Source organism: Erigeron canadensis, unplaced genomic scaffold (assembly GCF_010389155.1).
Source record: "Erigeron canadensis isolate Cc75 unplaced genomic scaffold, C_canadensis_v1 Conyza_canadensis_unscaffolded:125, whole genome shotgun sequence".
NCBI lineage: Eukaryota > Viridiplantae > Streptophyta > Magnoliopsida > Asterales > Asteraceae > Erigeron > Erigeron canadensis.
In genome coordinates, this window is record NW_025215521.1 from 79,637 (window position 1) to 93,583 (window position 13,947).

General features: G+C 32.0%; 1 protein-coding gene across 1 annotated transcript; it reads right to left on the bottom strand.

Annotated features, from left to right (window-relative positions):
* On the bottom strand, positions 1-11,449 carry LOC122584224. The gene is made up of 13 exons (XM_043756442.1): positions 11,247-11,449; positions 10,657-10,883; positions 8,816-9,149; positions 8,415-8,710; positions 5,655-5,858; positions 2,893-3,124; positions 2,706-2,799; positions 2,332-2,447; positions 1,593-1,701; positions 1,276-1,344; positions 585-653; positions 461-508; positions 1-368 (listed from the first exon to the last, which is right to left on the bottom strand). The coding sequence occupies exons 1-13, from the start codon at positions 11,349-11,351 to the stop codon at positions 142-144; spliced, it is 2,130 nt and encodes a 709-aa protein (XP_043612377.1). The 5' UTR covers positions 11,352-11,449; the 3' UTR covers positions 1-141.
* Between the last annotated feature and the right edge of the window lie 2,498 nt (positions 11,450-13,947).

Genomic DNA, 13,947 nt, shown 5'->3' on the forward strand with positions numbered 1-13,947 from the left:
TAGAATGATGGAAAATATGGTAAGCACTAATTATAAAACTCGGTTACAATAATTTCTAAGATTACAATTCGTATTGGATCTATATATTGTGTATAGTTATTCAGCACTACTCTCATCTCTTATATACCTCTTTATGTGTATTTATGGCGTATGGTTTATGGGTTGATTCGTAATGGATTTCTTCATACAATCTACAATACCTTCACAGTCGGCATCAGGCAGGATGCAACCCAAATCATCTTCAGACGAAAAGTTTCCATTGTTGGAATGAGGAGAACGAAGGTTCCCATGAGTTTGACATGCCTTCATTGTCTTACAATGCTCTGCTTCATCGTCTCTAATGTTCATAAACACATCATACATATTTTCTGACACAAGATCGATATCAAAGATAGGTAAGTGCAAATTTCATACCAGTTTGAAAAGGGAGACGACAAAAAAAAATCAGGTTGGTTATTACCTATCACTGGCCTTCGAGTGTTGGGCAGTCTTGCGGTTTGAAACTCATCTGAATAGAAACGTTTTAAGGGTTAAAGTAAATAAAATAAAGAATATACAGATTATGTAGCTGAAATGGAACTTACCAAACAAATACAGATCTTCTGTGTAGTATTTCACAGCAACTTTAGACGGAGGTAGTTCTTTCAGTTCATCTGTTCAATGAAACACCAGGGTATTACATCATTTTATGTCTTTAAAAAACTTATACTAAAAATAACTAGTGTTACTGAATCTAGCAGGTTGGCTACACAAATTCAATGGGGAACTGAAGTGTTAGTGATATTATAGACATCTAATTAATAATTAACAATCGCATTATTTTATTAAGCTATTAAAAATAACATCCTGCAGAAAAACCCATTTTGGGGGATCAAAATCCTTTTGTTGGTACATTTGAGCTAAAATCACCTGTGTGCTTCTGGTGATTATGGTCGACATGATCCGCCTATCCTTTTGAACTTGTTCTACTTTAGACATTTCCTAATTATTTTAAATTCTATTTTAGCGAACTAGATAATAATGAGAAGTGCAGAGATTCCGGTTCCCCTTATCTGGCAAAACTCAAAGCGAAAGTACCTATTCTTTTGCTATGATTGCTATATAATATTGTTGCTACTGCTTATAGAAGACAATGACAAGTTTAACTTGCCCTATTGAAGGGAGTTTATGTATGTGATTAACATTTACACCACTACTGAAATAGATATATAGGGTAAGTCTGTGATCCTAAGTAACTGTCTATCAGTATATCATAAACAAGATTAAGAAGCATACCTCCTTTTGCCTTAATAAACTTGTCATAAGTCTCAAAGGCATGGCTCTCCACGCATTCAGAAAAATGATCTGCACAAGTAAATCGATGAAAATCAAAAAGAGCTTTCATCACGTGAAACTACTATTCTCAGTAATAAAAAGACTTTTTGTTGAAAGCACTTATGATATAAAGATGGCTTGAGTATGCAAATCAAGCGAGTAACTGTAATACAAACTAATAAAGGGTTTAGGGAGAGAGAGAGAAACAGCTTTCATCAAGGTATGTATCATACCAAAATCAACAGCATGACAATGATACTATAGATATTCTAACTCACATGCCATTCTTGGGCTCAAAATGTACATAAACACCGTCATGAAATAATAGAAGACCGCAATATGTTGAGCAAGGAACCGGTCAAACCACCAGGCATTTCCCCCCAACTCCTGCAAAAGAGTGGGCATATGCAATAAACTAGTCAATGATAGCTAAAGAAAAATGATACCAAGGGTGCATAATATATGCATTGCAAAATACAATAATTGAACATAATGTATTTAACTATTTATATCATTCTACTGTACAAATGAACAAATGATAGTTATAAATCCTGTACTTACATGGCTTCATATTCAAACAATAGAAAAGTTACATGTAAACCTAAACTCAAACTAGTATTGAGTTACTATTTAATGTAGCTATTCACCTGATAATTGAGTTAAAATAACACCAATAACTTCAGAAATGATTCGTGTTTAGGTGTTAATAAATATACCAACAGGAACAATTACAAAATTATTGTAAGCCGAATTGTTATAAAGATAGTGTAAACCTATAAGTTTGGAAATTCAGTTTATCGTACTATTACATGTACCATAAAATAGGAAAAATCCTAAAGAAAGGCTGTCACAGATGGTGAAAATATCAGCAGAATAACTAAGAATATTATGTAATTTTTACAAAATAGAATGCAAGAGATGTTAGCTTCTATTTTAGAAGCATGTGTATAGGAAGTAGATCTCAAATAGAGGGGCAGATAGTTGCAAGAGTAAGGATGTTGGGAGGAAGAAGATTACCTCCATAATAAGAAGATGATGCATCTCATTCCAGCTCTCAGCAAAGTGGACTTTCAGATACTCTGATCTTCTCCACCAACCAAAACTCTCGTACATGTGAAGAACAGACATAAAAGCTGTGGTGGAGAAAAAACCAAAAAACAGAAAACCAAGTTATATGCCCCAAAAATACTGCCTGTATGTATACCACACTAAACACCGTATATATATAGCTTTCTAAAGCATAGATTCAAAGGCGACAAAATGTATGTGCATCTCGTATTTCCTGAATATGACTATATAGGGGTGTTATGTAGTATGTGGTCCAACTAGTTAATGAAAAAAAGTGGTTTGATTTGTAAGGGAGAAATATAAGATAGAGAGGGGGGAGTTACCAAAGTAAGGGACTCTTGCTATAGTTTCGAGAACAAAGAATCTTGGATAGTCTCTGTCATGGTACAAGGTGTCGAGCACTTTGATTACTGAATCCTGAAGAGAGAGAGAGAGAGAGAGAAATTAAACAGCATCCAAGGAAGTTGGTACTGAATAGAAAAGGAAGAACACACACGCACACACATATACCGTAAGGAAGATGTTGATAGATTGTTCAATGTTGATGACGAATTTCTCAACATAAGAAGAAGAAGAAGAAGAAGAGGGATTATTTGGGGGTATGTGTTTATCAGCAGCAGAAGGGGAAGGGGGAGAAGTCAACGTGTCATCATCATCCAGGGTAACTTTGTGTTCATTATCTCGCAAAACAGTTGCCATGACCTCCTTCTTACATAATAATATTATGCTCCTCTTCCTCCTCCTACATAACAATATATAATTAAATTATTAATAACAAGTGAAACCAGTAGCAGTAGCAGTAGCAAAATTATCAACGATGAAATCCTTCCTCAACATAAAAACTTGTCAAGAGTAAGCCTTGATGTATCTTAACCATCAAGGCGTATGTGTGGAGCCTTTTACTTTTGATTTATACTGGGATTTATTCTAGCATCTTGCTAGTATTAATGAAATTTTTCATTGGCCGATTCAAAAATATAAAAACAGTAAGCCTTGATGCACTCAATAAATAAAAATAATATATTTAGTAGCATTAGTTTTGATATAGCTAGAAGAGTGATCCGAAAGTTACCGGATATAGCTAGAAGGATGCATTCTGTATATATGAGGAGGACATATCAGCTTACGATTTCTCATTGAATAATATCTCGGTTTCTATTGCCGGGAGACAATTGTTGAAGGATGCATGTTGGAGAATAAAGTGTGGAAAGAGGTGATGTAATGATGACCTGATAAATTCATAACATATTTGTATACCTGATGTAATGCATCTTTGAGAATATTGTGTGTTATTACAGGTATGGTCTGGTAGGACCCACAGGCTCAGTGAAGTCCACGCTCTTGAAACGGGGGAAAATATCACTACCCAAAAACATCGACATATTGGTGGTGGAGAAGGAGATTGTAGTTCCTGATGACAGGACAATCTTGGATGCTGTATTTGTACCAAGTAAAAAGCAAATTACTTTGGAAGAAGAATTTACTACATTAAAAAATGATGAGAATGATGATGTCAAGAAAATGGAGAAGTTAGAGAGGTTGTACACAGAATTGCAACTCACAATTGATGATGATTTCACCCGAGCCAAAACTGTGCTTAATTGTTTAGGTGTTCCCTTTGCTAAGCAAGACAACAAAACAAACTCAATGAATCCCGGAGAAAGGATGAGAGTTTCATTGGCACGAGCTCTTTTTTTGGAACCGACTATTCTGTTATTGGATGAGCCATTCGACTATGTTAATCATACAGCACTTTTCTGGTTAAGTAACTACTTGAGCAACTGGAAAAAAAACTTTTGTAGTTGTTTGTCATGACAGAGACTTTTTAAAGACAGCCTGCGATGAAATACTTCATCTTTGGTGTTTAAAACTTGATAGCTACAGTGCTCGTAATTTTGAAAGGTTGTTAAAGGAGAAGAAAGAAGCGGAGAAAGAGGAAAGAAATAAGTTTAAAGAGGAACTGAAAAAGAAAGAAAAAGAAATGGCTGAAATAATAACCTTTCAAATTATATATTTCAGCCATTTCTTTAAACTTATTTCTTTCCTCTTTCTCCGCTTTTTTCTTCTCCTTTAACAACCTTTCAAAATTACGAGCTCTGTAGCTATCAAGTTTTAAACACCAAAGATGAAGTATTTCATCGCAGGCTGTCTTTAAAAAGTCTCTGCATGACAAACAACTACAAAAGTTTTTTTCCAGTTGCTCAAGTAGTTACTTAACCAGAAAAGTGCTGTATGATTAACATAGTCGGATGGCTCATCCAATAACAGAATAGTCGGTTCCAAAAGAAGAGCTCGTGCCAATGAAACTCTCATCCTTTCTCCAGGATTCATTGAGTTTGTTTTGTTGTCTTGCTTAGCAAAGGGAACACCTAAACAATTAAGCCCAATTTTGGCTCGGGTGAAATCATCATCAATTGTGAGTTGCAATTCTGTGTACAACCTCTCTAACTTCTCCATTTTCTTGACATCATCATTCTCATCATTTTTTAATGTAGTAAATTCTTCTTCCAAAGTAATTTGCTTTTTACTTGGTACAAATACAGCATCCAAGATTGTCCTGTCATCAGGAACTACAATCTCCTTCTCCACCATCAATATGTTGATGTTTTTGGGTAGTGATATTTTCCCCCATGCCAAGAGTTTCAAGAGCGTGGACTTCCCTGACCCTGTAGGTGCTACCAGACCATACCTGTAATAACACACAATATTCTCAAAGATGCATTACATCAGGTTTACTAATATGTTATGAATTTATCAGGTCATCATTACATCACCTCTTTCCACACTTTATTCTCCAACATGCATCCTTCAACAATTGTCTCCTGGCAACAGAAACCGAGATATTATTCAATGAGGAATTGTAAGCTGATATGTCCTCCTCATATACACAGGAGAAACTGTTTTTAGAAGCTGATATAGCTATAATGATATAGCTAGAAGAGTGATCCGGATAGTATCTGCTAATTTCTTGTAAATCCTATTCATTTCTAATAGAAGTGATCCGAAAGTTCTCATGACACTGGGCCAGGTGCTTCTACTCATATATTTCATAGGATTAGTTTTGCTATAGCTAATGGTGTGGGAGCTCAGATCGGGGCTCCCCGCTAATTTCTTCTAAGGTATTGTATCATGAATGAATGAAATCTTAAGGACTAGACAAAGTAGTATCATTAGGATTTAATTGCTATTCCAAGTAACTAATTAGAAAACGAATAAAATGGGAAGAATAAATTGAATATAATTGGAAAGAAATCGAAAACACAAGTAATTACCAGCCGCTGAGCGTTGTTGGAAGAAGAGAAGAAGACCCAATTGAACAATTATTATTATTATTATTATTATTTGAGTTGTAAAAATTGATACAAAAATTAGATAAAGAAGAAGAAGGAAGCTTTCTTCTTGTTGTTGTTGGATTCGGTGGTGGTAAGAATGAACAACAAGAAGAAGAAACAACAGATGACGCCATCGCCAACACACTACTTTACTTTTACTACTCCTTCCTTCCTTCTGCTGTCTAAAAATCCAGAAAAGCAACTGCAAAATATCTATCTATCAAGTATCTATAGATCTGTATTATTATTATTATATTATTCCTTCTTCATGACATATATATCAAAAGGAATTAAAGAAATACTGTATTTTTCCATTTATTCTCTTTTTTCTTTAATGGGTTAGTTGTCGTTTTGGGTAACCGTTCATTTGTAGTTTACGAATGCGGATATTCTTCCGTCCCGACGGTTGATCCCTTTGGGCTAAAAGCCCATTGATTCTTTTTCTTACAAAGCCCACTTTCACCTTCGAATCGTTACAGCGGTTACGCTATTAATCTACCAAGCTCATAATTAAATTTATTACTAAACAAATAAAAATTCTCGAATGAATTCCATTTTTGATTTACAGAATTACAACTATTAGATCAAATTAAATTATTTCATCTTTATCAAATGACAACATTAATACTTATACTTTATATGATGTAAATTAATGATATAAAATAAAATAGTGTAAATTATAATTTTTTTTAATTATTATAATATACCATAAGTAATCATATGTAAATCCTTCAAAATCTCATTGACAAAAATAATATCTAAACTATCCTTAGCATCTGGGTTAATTATGGAAGATTGATAAACTAAATTTGTATATAAATCCATGTATTGAAAAACTAAGTCAGGGAAAACTTCAAAAATCCAGATATTTATCACACTTTTTTTGTTACGTCATTTTTTCTCTGTTAGTTTTTTTATAACTATTAGATTATCATGAATTTTAAATGAAACTAAAAAACAATACAAAAACAAAGAAATATAATTATATAAAGAAGTTTTTTAAATATATAAAAAGTTATATCATTAATATATGTGAAGAAGTTCATTCGAAGCGGTATGGGTTTCAGTTGGATATTCGTCTTCAAATGGTCTAAGGTGGTGACTAAGAGATGTAATATCTTCATGTGGCGAACGACTCTTAATCGAATTCCCACCTATAAGCCCTTCAAGACCGGAACTGTTTTTTGGTGCTCTCACATGTGTGTTATGCGATTATTGGGACGAAAGTATTGATTATCTCATTTGTTATGGCCAATTCGCAGGATTGTGTGGAGTCGTATTTGGTCTTGGTGCAAGGTTATCTTTCCTATTTTTTCTTCTATTATTGAACTTATATAGTTATGCGACAAGGTGGCTCTGGACAAGATGGCTAGGAAGAGTGTTAAAGGCATTGTTTTTGATAGGTGTTGGTGTATATGGAAGGCAAGAAATGAGAAGATCTTTGAATAAACGGATATTAGAATAGATATTTCAAAAGGTGAAGAACATAAGTTTTTTTTGGTAATTTTGTAAAATGAAGAAAGGGTGTATTAGTTGGAAGGATTAAAATTTGTTTAATGTAACATGGTACTCTTGTAATTATTTGCCTACTCCGTAATTACGGAATAGTGATAAATAGTGAATGAAACTTACTTTTCAAAAATAGTTATATAACATACATTTCAAAATTATTCATTTGTTTAATGTATCCAATTTACGTGAGGTCAATTTAATATCTTACTACTTTTGCAATATATTTTCTTTAACGACATACTATTCTATCACTAATTTTAAAGTATAAGAAAGCCTGAAAAGGAACCCAGGGATTCCAAAAAATTCTCAATTAATTCATCCTATAAAATTGAAAAGTGAGTTCAAACGCAAGTTGATTATTACAAGGTCAAAGACCTTACCAACAAAGGTTTATTAATATATATCATGAGACATAAAAAGTAACAGTGTGATGACTCAATTTTATAATATATAACTATACAATTGAAAAATAAACATTAAAAAAAATGATATACCATTACTATTATAAATCATATGTGTAAAATTAAATTTTATTATTAAACATTACAAATACAAGTATATATTATCTTATTTATCTCAAAAAGAGTGTTAGATCTATATTATTTTTTAAAAATGACTAAGTTATCATAGCTTTCAAAAAAAAGTTATAGTTTAACAAAAGGTAATTTTATCATTTGTAATAGTTTAAATTCAAATTGCATCAATTGAATTTCATTGAATTCTCTCAACCAAACATAAGATAAATTTTAAAATTTTTAGATTTCAAATCCTTTAAATTTTAATTCCAGTAACAAATTCAATTCCATAAAAAACATTGAGTGATCAAACAACCCCTTAGAATAAATATCTATGTTGATTAATTTAGTTGAATTCATGAAGGCGTTCAGTTGGCTACCTGTTGGCTAGTTTTATTAATTAGAAAAACATTGAAATCGTAGATTTAATTAGGTTAATCATCAACCTAAAGAAAGAAAACACGCAGAATTATGTTATCATTAATTTGGTCTTGTGCAAACCATATATAGATATATAAATATATGTCTGCAAAGATGACACCGACAGAAGATGTATATATATCGATGATCACTTGCAACACATTTCGTTTTTTTATTTGTCGTAGTCCTTTTTATTTTACTAAATGCACACACCACAAACCATTCTTTGGTAGCTGAAGATGTAGTAATATTTTATCGAGCGGTGGCAATCACATTGACAGAGTCTTCCATGGTGTTGGTCTTCTTCTTCATGGCTTCAAAACGAGGCTCCTTTGCTTGAAATTTGAGGCCAGCATAGAGGTTCATGTAGTCCTGAAACACAAATTTTGGGTACTGGTTATTGTGGTGGTGGCTGATGAGTTGTGGAGCAGGGTAGATGAGCGCATCACTTGCTGGGTTGTAAAAAGAGGCTATCGACATACGCCCGGTTCCGTCTGTTTGAGCAATCACTCTATGCATCACACTCTTGTACCTTCCATTGGTGATTACCTGATCAGAGATTAATATATAAATTAGAAATGGCCGGGATTTCTATCAATAATTATAATCCCCTAAAATAATTTTAATTCAAGGGATTACATTACATATATATACCTCTAGCTGATCTCCCAGGTTAATTACAATGGAGTGGTGCATCGGTGGAACATCAATCCACTTGTCGTCTTTAAGTAGCTGGAGCCCACTGACCTTATCATCCTGGAAGAGCAAGATGACACCGCCAGCGTCGGTGTGGGCCCTCAGCCCCTTGATTAGATCTGGATTCGGACATGGCGGATAGTTGCTCACTTTGGTCCCGAATGTGGGGCCCTTTGCGCCACAAAAAGCTTTCTTGAGGTAACCTTTCTCCAGCCCCAAATTCTCGCATAATATCTCTAACATTTTTTCAGCTAGTTTTTCTATTTCTTTTGCGAACTCCTTCATCACCCTCCTGTACTCATTATCATTATCTATCATCATCATCAATCCTCAATCATTATATATAATATTAATTAATCCTCATATTAAATACAAAAAGCCCTGAATTAGTTTTTTCAAAGTGTATCCCATTTATTAATTCATCACCCTTTTGTATTTATGTCATTAGTTAAGTTGGGGACATCTTGACCCTTGATTGAAATCAAGGGCTAAGATTCAATCATTATCTTTGAATCTTGACTCTTGATTTTTATCTAAGGGACAAGATTAGCCTAACAGTCATGTTAGTTTAACTTGAAGGAATCCCTTTCCTTATTTCTAACTGTATTTATTTTTTCAAACTACGTGACAAAATTGTAACTTTAACTTAAAAATAATTTAAATAAAATAAGGGCTAAAGAAAGATAAAGGTCCTAATTGTAATTAAGATTAAAGTTAAAGCCGTGAGTTAAGTTAATGCTCTAAAATCAATATATCAAAAAGATTGAAATAAACAAAAGACAAAGAATACAAGTGTAGTTAATATTAAAGATTAAAATTAATACTCTAATTAGATGACATGTCATCAATTGAAAAAAGGTATGTTCTTTTAATAGTATAGCGCTATACTCATATAATGCGGCGGTGGTGATCTCTGGTGGGGTCGACGATGAGTGGTGATGGCGGCGACTGTTAGTGGCGGTGACGGTAGCAGTGTCGAGTAGTGTAGGCTGATGTAAATGTAATTGATATAAAGATGGCGATGAAAACTTTTTATAAGATAGAAGGATTATTGCGCAAGGCGGCTGCGATGTGGTGGTAAATGATCTAAAAGGTACTGATTTGAAAGGGGTAGTGTAGATTTTAGATTATATGTGACAAGTGATGTAAATTAATTTATTAAGGGTAAGATGGTCATTTTGCATCTCTCCTTTTCAAACTTTTCAACAAATGTGTATACTCTTTATATAGTAATACTAGATTCGTGTCCGCACAATGCAGTGGCGGTAACGGCGGCGGTGATGGTGTGGTTATTAATGTAAAAGTAATTTCGCTGCAGTTGGAGATGTGATAAATTGTTGCGGTGGGATATGACAAGGGGGTGGAGGGGGACGGATTTTGAGTTAAGGTTTTTGCTATATGTTTCTGCGTGAGGAAGAGATAGAGGTTGAATTGTTAATTTTAAGCGCATTTTAGTCACAGTTTATAAAGTGGAAATAATGATGTATTAAGATGGTGAGTAAATGTGTCATTTCATGTTCTTAAAATTAGGGGGTATCTTTTATTATGTAATATATAAAATTGATTGGCTTAAAAATCAATCTAAAATTTTAAAAAATTTGATATGTGGATTTCACGAAGTCTTTTTCCAAATCTTATTCCTTAATCATTCCACGTGTGCATAGGCTGATTTTTAAGCTAATGAATTAAGTTGATTTATCATAATATTTCTTCAAATTAAATACACATACTATACTATAATGGTAGTGAATGAATGAAATAACCCGGCTCTGTCACTGCACGGTTAGGGGACGACATACCTGTAGTCGTCTTGAAGATCAGGGATGTCAGAGATGTTGGATTCAGGGAGATGTCGAAGATAGAAAGTGCTTTCCCAATCCAAATCTTCAATTTCGTTCTGAACCGCTTCTAAGCCTTTGTTAGCCACCATTTCTTTGAACCTCTCTTCCATGCACTTCTTGTAATGCGCTTTTGTCATCTTCTCCACGGTGTCCAAAAGCTCAGTTGATAACCCATGATTCACAATCTAATTCATACATACATCCATCATATATATATATATATATATATTCTAACTTATATTAGTATTAGATACTTGAATTTGGATACAGAAACCCTTACATCTTGATATTTTAATCCATAAAAAATATGGGCGTATAATAAATCCACATAAATACTGATTTTTTAATATATATAGAAATGATTGACCCCCCATTTTTTTTGGATTAGAAATCAAGATGCGAGAGTTTTACACCCAAACTTAGGCGTCTAAGAGCCACATAATCCTTAACCTGTCTTTCTTTATATATATATATATATATATATAAAGTAGTTAAAGTAGTAGTAGTATTCATATATATAGATAATTGATCGATGATTATGTATATACCTCAAAGAATCCCCACTTTTCACAAGCATCATTGATTAGGTTCATCGTTGCTTCTCTTTCTTCTCCATTGAGCTTCTCCATGTTCACAACTGGGAATGTTTCCATCGTACCGACCTACGTTTGGACTGATATATATATATATATATATATTATGTATATATTCTATAAGTTGTGTGTAGATTCTGTAGGAAGTGTATATATGTAAGATTAGTGTGTGAGTGTGTGTGGAATGAATATGGGGGATAGAGTGCAATTTATAGAGGAATTGAGGATATATGGTTGATCTTTTGAAAAGGAAAAATTAGCTTTAGAGATTACAACATTAAAAGTCATGCAACATGTAAGTAATTAAGCAGTAACAAATTCTTGTGTCAAGGGCCGGGTAGGACCCTTAATTTGTAATGCTAAAAGTTATGGTCACCCACCGCCACTTACCATATATATATATAATAAGAACAAGTTTTTAATAAGAACAGTAAAAACAGAGAATAAAAGAGTAATTTTAACATGAGATGGAATTTTGTTTAAAACTTTTTATTTTTTTATTAATTTGAAACGTAACCACTTATTATTCTTAATTCTTTATATACGTAACTTCCATATGTCAATATATTAAATTGCAATTAATTTGGAAACACCTAAAATTTTTAAATTACAAGATTTATATAACTAGTTGTTTCATTCTCTTTAATTTTATAAAATAAATTTATGGATGCACAAACTTATAAATTATAAATAATGAATGCACAAAATTATAAACTATAAATTATGGATGCATAAGATTTTACATACACAAATAATGGTGGATGCACCAAATTTACATGTACAATTTTTTCTGATATAAATCGTGGATGCATCAATTTTTACATATACGCAAAGATGGATGCATCAAATTTTATATATACATAAAATCTTAAGGCAAACAATTTTACATACACAATTTATCGTATGACAAATAATAGATGCATCAAATTTAAATAATAAATAATGGATGCATAAGATTTTACATACGCATAAACAACGGTGGATACAACAAATTATATATATACATAAATTTTTTAAGGTTATCGATTTTATATACACAACTTTTTATATAAATAAATCACGGATGCACTAATTTTTTTTACATATAAAGGATGAATAATGCACCGAATTTTACATATAGATGGATATACAATTTAAAGCATCATGCAGTATGAAGTACAACCATTCATGCCAAATTGATAATTAGTTAAATGCAAATGAAAGGAAAAAACTATAACATGGAACATGCATGACGGTTCATATGGTAGTTAATTACTCTTCTATTTTCTTCCCTTTTATTAAACGGAAGTTTTTATTTTCCAACAATGCCCTTTTACTCTTTTTTTAAAATAAAGTTATATTCAATTAATCTCAATCGTAGATCATCATATCCTAAGGCCCAAAAGTGTTCTTATTTTAATTTGATTCTCATTGGATGGCTCCCATATATATATATATATATAAAAGAAAGTTATTTGTAGTACATGTATTTACACATGTGTAAGTTTCGCCGGAGATGGTCACCGTCGCCGGAGTATCATGGTGGTGGTCGGAGATGATCATGGTGGTGGTCGGAGATGGAAGGAAGAAGAAGTGTGTAAGTTAAGTTACACATGTTACACACGTACTATAAAAAGTACATGTACTGCAAATAACTTACCCCTATATATATATATATACTAGGTATTTTACCCGCGCGATGCGCGTGACTGTTTAAGTTTTCCACACGCCGTTTAAAATTATGGTGAAAGAAATTTTAAAAAAATTATAATCTAGATATAAACATTAATGTCATTAAAGAAATTGCAACAAATTAATCTAGATATAAACATTAATGATGGTTAAAAAGTATTTTGTGTTAAATTATATATTATTCCTTGGCCCTTTGTAGTTATTAATACAACAATTTTATTTAGTGGAGAATTATATACTCACTATGAAATATCTGGTATGATGTCATATGAGTATTAGACTAATGATGGTTTTAATTTGGTTATTTTTGTGAACATCTATCAAGTCACATTTTAAACATTACGCCTATAGGAGTTATTCATTTTGAGAAATATTTTTATAAAAAACATGAAAACCAATTTGTACGACAAATTTCATTCAGTTATTAAAATAATAAAATTTCACATAATTCATCTAACAAATCGTACATCGTTTGACAAAAACAAAATATGGGTATTGTTAAAATTTCGTCATATTTCAATAAAGATGGAACTTGATATACATAAATATAAGATAATTATTGGCAAAGATAAATATGAAGATGACACATAAAATTTAGTGACAAATATGATCTATTTAATTCTTTTCTTAATCTTATCATTTAATTTAAATAAATATCATCAACATATAGTTAAAAAGATTTACTATATGATTTTTTAAAAACATGCTTTATTATCTCATGAATTTTAAATATTTGAATACATTAATTGGTAATGAATAATTTTATGTCGAGTAAACAGATGTAAAATGTTTACATGGAATAGCAAATCACTAACTATCACTTGGGAAATCTCTTAGCAAAAGCTAGATGCCGTTTTTAAAGAAAATATAGTACAATTGTACAAAATCTATATAAGGGGAAAAAATATTTACCAAAATAATATTTAACATTTAATAAAATCCTACGTTTTTTATTTTACTTCATATTTTTCTCTATATATATATT